General features: G+C 41.9%; 1 protein-coding gene across 3 annotated transcripts in view; it reads right to left on the reverse strand.

Annotated features, from left to right (window-relative positions):
• LOC115553530 (tetratricopeptide repeat protein 28) overlaps window positions 1–3,013 on the reverse strand; it is a 199,441-nt gene extending 196,428 nt beyond the window's left edge. The window contains exon 1 of one of the 3 annotated variants that reach the window (XM_030369863.1): window positions 2,399–3,013. In XM_030369863.1, the coding sequence (XP_030225723.1) occupies window positions 2,399–2,428 (30 nt within the window). In that variant the 5' untranslated portion in view covers window positions 2,429–3,013. The remainder of the gene's footprint in view (window positions 1–2,398) is intronic. The other 2 variants (XM_030369862.1, XM_030369864.1) reach the window with 2 other exon arrangements.
• Window positions 3,014–7,617: the final 4,604 nt, after the last annotated feature.

Here is a 7,617-nt window from a genome sequence, read left to right on the forward strand (position 1 = left end):
GGTCCTTATGTGTCTTATGACCTGGACGGCATTCACGCTAGGACCGGCCAGCGCTGCATAATCTGCACAAGGAAGATAAGGAGGTAGTCCCTGTTCACCGGGGCCAGCAGGAGTGTTGGCTGACTGTGGTGGACCAGGACTCTATCAGGATCATGTTTCAGTTGAGTCGATGCTAATAAAACATGGCCGATCATCGAATATGAATATATGAATGACTTTCCATAAAGTGACGGCGGGAACCCGTAATTGTTTGTCTGTGTTTATGTGTATTGTTTTCTAGTTGCTAACTAGAAGATAAATAACTCCTAGTATCCGTTGGGTACCGACATGTTTCGGAATCATTTTGAGAAAACCGTTACATATGAGCCATGGAGTTGTAAACAATAGAGAGGACTGTGCCTTTGGCAATGAAATAACCACCCATCACTTTAACAGCTTGCCAATATGGCTTGTAGAATATAGCCTTTTCTATAATTCAGCAGATCTGCAGCAAGAAATCTTCTTGACGAAAAGTCTGCTTACTCTGGTCTGCATGCTATACGGCCCGAAGCTATGTCAGTTTAATTAAATTATATTGGTTTTACACTCACTATCATTTTAGCTCTTCTCTGTTGTTGTTTATAAATCAGTCTATCGTTCTACTTTATGTGACATCACATCATACTGCAGGCAGGGTTGACTATTTGAACATGATGATTATATGGTTGCCTTGCCGTTATTTGACCTAGAGTTCAATCTAAACAAACCTCTGAGGCACTATTCATCATATATAACTGCACATAGCGTAATGCAATTATGAAAGTGTAATGGTTTCAAACTACTTTAACAATTGTATTGTTAAAGAGGTCTACTAGCATAGCCTTTTTCTTCTTCTTTTGTACCGAGGTCTGGATGCTATACCAACCTGGGCTTCTTACCAAAAGCTAAATCATCCAACAATGGACTCATAAAAAGCTGCAACACTTCGTCCACCCGACATCAAACCAGACCCAGAGTCTGTTTAGAAGACGTGTGTTCTTCACTTTGTGAAAATAGTACACCAAATGTGTTTCAGGTTGGTTGGTCTGGCTTCTTTAAATCAGTAGAAGACGCTTCCCAGATGAGAAAACAGTCAGACTGCAGCTTTCATGGGAAAGCACAACTAGCCAATAGCTAGAGTTGCTTTCTTCACGTATTCATTTGCATGTACACTCTTTTAGAAAGAGCTTTCTACCTATCCTCTGAAGAGGAATGTATACCTGAGTAACAACAAGTCACACAGAATAGTGCTGGACTGTGTGTTCGAAGGAGGCGAGCCTCCATAATTCCTCCTGGTCCACACCGCTCCTCCTCAGAGGGAGTTCTGGGACAGGGCAGGCTGGGTAATTACTTCCAGAGGTCCAGAGCACACACAAAACAGACGGCTGGCCGGTGTCGTGGCTAGTGGATTCAACCTGAAGCTATGTGAGGGTAGCCACCGTTTGGGAGCAGCTATGTAAGGACTTAAAGACCAATGAGCGTTGAGAGTGCAGCTAGGGTCTGAAATGGTTAAATAAAGTATCCAGACGTCAAAGCAAAAGCCTTGCATGTGAAGCAACTCTTTTATTAAAAATGTGATGTGTGGTTCAATGTAGGGGCTAGTAGAGAGCTAGTAGTGGCTGTCTGTTTGGGCACTGGGCAGGAAGGGTGGAGAAATATTGAGGTAATAAAAGAACACAGCAATGGGAGTCCAAGTGTGGACCAATGAAGTGCCCCATATCAACCCAATCAATGGAGAGAGAGAGAGAGAGAGAGAGAGAGAGAGAGAGACAGAGACAGAGACAGAGAGAGAGAGAGAGAGAGAGAGAGAGAGAGAGAGAGAGAGAGAGAGAGAGTGTGTGTGGGGGGGGGGGGGGGGGGGGGGGGAGAGAGAGTGCAGTGATACAGACAGACAGACAGACAGACAGACAGACAGACAGACAGAGAGAGACACACACGCACACACAGAGATATTTTCGCACACTCACAATGCTGTAACTCTATTCTGGACAGATATATTGGTTTGCAGCGTTCATTTTTAAGATCAATCCCAGGTCTATGCAGCTGCTGCTGCTGCACATTATTGCTAACGGTTTCAGCCGCTCCAACCACCATGCTATACTGACGTGAATATCTCGCATATACAAGCCTGAATAATTGGTTCATTCGGATCACATCTCCTATGCTGTCTCACAAACATATCCTACTTTATTAGACTGGTTTGCTGCCAATCATGGGCATGGCTGGAAAAGCAATAGAGGGCTTTTATGTTTGCGCAGGATTGCCATTTGGCATTTCCTGTCCAGTAAATGGAACGTAGGCAATATACAGTGAGGGTAAGAAAGAAATGATCAACCCTACTGTATATAGGTGGTAAAATGTGTTTTGACAGTGGGGTTACCTTTTCTCTGAGTGTCGCTTGCTTCTCCATCCTGTGTGAAAGCTGTGGCTTGAGCAGCGGGTCGCTCTCATCCCTTCAAAGTTTGTCGAGGATCAGAAACTGTCCATGAAGGACTCGTTACATCTCCAAACGAGGCCAATTCCTCCCACGGCTGCACGTTGAGCTCTGCGCTGCGACGAACGACAGAAAAAAAATCCCGGATTGCGGTTGTCTAGAGTTTAGAAGAAACTTTCTCCTCCAGGAAAGTGCGCCATGTTGTCAAAGCTTTCCTTTTTTTCCTGCAGCCATAGCGGATCTGTGCAGGATCTAGCAGCTCTGAGGCGCAGGGGGCGGCGGGCTCGGACCTATCGTCATGCAATGCAACATTTTAAATGTAGTCAAATAATTTCAATAGAGTAATAAGAAACAAAGTGGCCTCTTTTTGTAGGGAAATGTGATCTTTGCTTTGAGCGAAGCCAGTAACCCATCATGCGTGGGTTTGGTCTCCCGGGAGAATTTCTCTGTTCTAACCTACTTCTAAACCTACAAGCTGAGGTTGGTAGAGTATCTATAGACTCACAACTGGAGTCGGACGGACTACAGGACGACTCAAATACATGGCAGCATCAGACATTACTGCTCGTTGGAGATGTGACGGACTGACGTGGATCATTCAGCCCCATTTGATGGAGGCTACTTCAGCAGTGGCCACTAGGGAACACTGTGCGATCATTCTTGCTGTAGATTTCCATGGGAGATTTCCCCATCTCAGTCAAGTCGACACAGGCATGCAGCCTCCAACCGAACGCTTTGTAATGATATCATAATACGTGTAATTCCCATTCATTTAATAATTGAAAGGTCAAAAAGGCCTTATAAATATGTATGATATAGTGTGCATTTGTGTGTGTGTGTGTGTGTGTGTGTGTGGGTGGGTGCGTGCGTGCGTGCGTGCGTGCGTTTATATAATTATGCCATTACTTAAAGTTGTGGCATAATTATTAAAAATGCCCCAACCATCATGCTATTAACTATACTAGGTACGTATAAGCAATTGTTGCCATATTTTACAAACACAGCCCTCACATACAGGTTCATGAAAGGCAGTTGAATTATTTGTCGAAATGATCTGAAATGGAGCGAGAACTTACATTGATAAATAATAAATCATGTAAAGTCATTATATTAGTAATCTATGTCAGGATATGCATGCAATATCGTCCAGGCAGTATTGCATGGTACATCTTGCCTCAAGACACACTGGTTGGCATCCACTGTTCGAGTGAATTGCACGTCTACTATTATTTGAATGCATAAAAGGACCAATTTTTTTTTTATCAATTGTTTCCCCCAGCATACACATGAACTTATAATTGATAGCGTTATCTATGTTAAAGGTACAGTTGTAGGCCTATATGTTACATCGGTACTGCAGTCCGCTCGCAATAAAGAGCCACAGCCAAAGCATACTACTCTGACTCCGTAATCTGTAATCCGTCTCCGTAACTACGGAGACCCCTCGAGCCTTCGAAATTCTCCGTCGGGATGTCGGATACGCAACGCAATTCGCCGCCCGATCGATCGATCTTATATGCTGACTACTGACCATGTCAATAGTATTGTAAATAAACTTCCAAAGCTTTTCAAATCTTATTTGGTGTTACATTGGTCCTTAAGTAAATAAGGTACGAAGTAAATAAGGTGCAAAATCACCGGAAGAGTGATTTCGGAAATGATGTTAGAGGACCAATCACAGCCCTTGCCGTCTCCGTCCATCTCCGTTGCAAAAAAAATAACGTAGTAGATAGTGCGGATAGTATACTTCCTTTAAGTATACTCATGGAAGTACGGGTACGGTCTCATGAAAATACGTGACACTGTCACGTTATTTAATCTATTGAAACGTGATCAGGGACACGTAGGCCTATTTTCTAAATTTTGTATTTCAATTGGAAGTAGGCTATTTGTCGTGTCACTAAGCATGACTTCCAAACTAAGGTTCTGTCCGGGAGCGTTCTCCCTAATGTCCCTTATGGAGCTCCGTACAGATCATTCATTGTTGAAAATTGTCTGTGATAACTAACAAATGACAGCTTTTGGCCACCCGTTTAAAATTGTCTGTGATAACTAACAATATGACAGCTTTTGGCCACCCGTTTCTACTTTCACCTTTGATACTGAGAAATTGTGACAATACACGGATAGGCCTATATTAAATGCAGATGCGCTGCTCTGTAGGCAAACCGCGAAGGAAAAAAGGGTAGCTGCTTCATCTGTTCTTTTTAGAATTGTATGTCTTGATGTTTATTTTATCTAGCCATCTATTCTCTTGTTTTTGGCTATGTGAATGAACGTCCGCGTCGATGCCTCGATCGCGAGTCCAGTGTCGTGAGCGGACGTTGCCATGACATCTAGAAATCATACCGTATTTAATGGGTTGCAGTGAGTGTAACATAATTCACCTACAGTATTTTGTTATGTGTTGTTCTTTCAATTGTGTTAGGCATGTCGTTTACTGTCTTGGTGGTTCAGGGATCGCTGTCCCTTTAAAGATTACGAGCGTCTCATGACGTCAGAGCCCATGCGGGATTTGTTTACCTTCAGCACGTTTTGATTTCCCGTTTCTCTCTTACTAAATAAACGAATCACACAACTGTGTGCTCAACGTGCGAAATTGTGTCTCTCCCTTATGGCAATTTCCACAGGGTTATCATTAATATTGATGTGTAGGGGTTGTTTATAACTCGTGAATAATATTGTTTAGACCACGGTCTGGGGGAATACTCTGATTCTGATTGGCTGCAGTCAGGCCCGTCACTATGGGCGGGCCATAGGGGGCCTGGCCCGCCCCCCACAATGCATAGTGCCCCCCCACTTGAGGCGCAGATCAAAAAAAAAAAACATTTTTATTTTATGTTATTAAAGCTCCGTTCACTTGCATGGGCCCTTCACAACTTCCGGCGGTGAATTATATTTGATAATTCACCGCTGCCAAGTATAATTGACCGCTGTCAAGGTAAACAAAGGCTTTTTTGCCTCTAATGGCGTCTTTGGTTACACTCCGCAAGTAGCCCGATAACTTGTCAAACCCAGCCTCTTCGGTTGCAAAGTGACGTCAACGTCTTTGGCGGACTATTAAATCTGCTGGCTACGTAGTCCTACGTCAATGTAGCCGCTCACAGTTACCGCGCATTTTTGAAAAGTGAAGCTGGATGAGTTTTCGCTAGCTTATTTTCAGTGGCGAAGCTAGACCCTTTTTTACACAAGCAATGAGAGAATAGATGCTGTACACTAATGAACAGGCACAAATGGGCTAGTGAAATCGAGCGCAACCTTCCTGCAGGAATCTCTAACCTCTGATTGGTGGGTGGGCGTCTCCTGTTTGACAAAACCAAAAAGGCAGCACGAGCACACTTAACATAAATCCGTGTATGGTTCGTTCTTTGAATATTCAGATTTAAAACAAAATCAGAAAAACCAAATAACAGAGTCGTTTTTTGGTTTTTCTGATTTGGTTTTGAAACGGAAAAGGGGCAAAAGGAATAAACAAATAAAGTGAATTTTTCAGTTTTTTAAATCAAAACGGGAACACTGAATAATCCAGTTGCTTGTTTTGTTTGTGTGATATTTAGATAAAACCACAATGAATGCGGGGGAAAAAATACATATAAAGACGTTTCAAACTTTCCATTGAGTCTCGCATTCTACAATGGCCAGCTTTATTGTTTTCCGTGGGAGCCGGCGACTTAGTCTGCGGGTGGACGATATGACCGTGGAGAAGATCGCCATGATATTCCAGGTGGCTGTTTACTAAGAAACCTAGCTGGTCATAAAACATTAAAATACATCTAAATGACAAGTAGCCTACATATTGTACAATAGGCTACATAGAAGAAGAAAGAAACTAGATTTCTTCTTCGAAGGTTGTGCTCCACACAGAACCTCCTCACCGTCATAACGGAGCACTTCGGTGCACCAGATTGCTTTAGAGCGGTACTGATCTCGTCGTGTGTCTTTCCATTGTCAAATAGTTCACGAATAAAATCCCCATATGGTGAAGTGCGGCCATAACTAAGGCTAAATATAATTGGACAGTCTATTGCTGGTTTAGGTGGTAGGCTCTTTTTCCTTCGCTCGCTGCGTTCTGCCTTCTGGTGTAGCCTACAAATGTATCTATTTTTGTTTATGTTTCGGGTTTAAAAAACCAACAAACAAAACACAAACACAAATGAAATGCCGTTTATTTGTTTATTCCTTTTGCCCTTTTTCCGTTTCAAAACCAAATCAGAAAACGACTCTGTTATTTGGTTTTTCTGATTTTGTTTTAAATCTGAATATTCAAAGAACGAACCATACACTGATTAACATAGTTTCTGCTGTTTTGTCTGTCAAAAAGGCTTGCTAGTCTTTATCAGAAAATCCACGATTTCCAGCGGTGTTATAACATGACCAGCTAATAATAATAAAATAATAATTTTAAAACCTTGACATAATCTGTCAGATGACTATTAAATGACAGTTGACCACAAGGCGATTCTATCTATGCCTCCTCTTGAATTGCTTCATGTTTCAGTCGGCAGGGGATTGTAATGCTGCGTAGCATGATAAGCATGATAAGGTGCAAGGAGCAGAAAAAGTTGACATGGGTGCTAATTTTCAGTTGCAAAAAAACGCTGGCATTATTTTATCAGCTGAGGGCATGGTCATTGCCATAACAACGTGAGCTAATCAACAAGTACAACATGTTCGAATACTATGACTCATGGAAACGCCCTCAGCTTATAAAAAGTGTCGGGGGGGGGGGGTAGGCGTGAGCGGCAGACGTGACTAAGCGTCTTATTTATTTATTTATTTTAATAAGTTACTTATTCTATTTTTAATAAACATAATATCAAGGGTCAGAAGTTTTACAAGAATTTTGATCGTACAAAGTCATGACAGAGGGACTTGGTGTCTTTATTCATGCTTGAAAGATGCATGAATTTTTTTTTTTTTTGAAAGGGAATAAGCTGGTGAAGCTGACAAGTGACCAAGGTTTACTGTTTAAAAATATTTTTAATTAAATGCATACCCCAGTGAATCATTTGTTTCTCTGTTTTGAGATTCCCACAGACTTAGCAGTCTTGTTTAAATGTTACAAATTGAGTTAATAAACTGAACTTGGAAATTGTTTTAAGTTGTTTCAGATGTTATCTCCGCTAATTGTATTAATCTAAATAAATTAATATTAGCAGGTTCTC

Source organism: Gadus morhua, chromosome 11 (assembly GCF_902167405.1).
Source record: "Gadus morhua chromosome 11, gadMor3.0, whole genome shotgun sequence".
NCBI lineage: Eukaryota > Metazoa > Chordata > Actinopteri > Gadiformes > Gadidae > Gadus > Gadus morhua.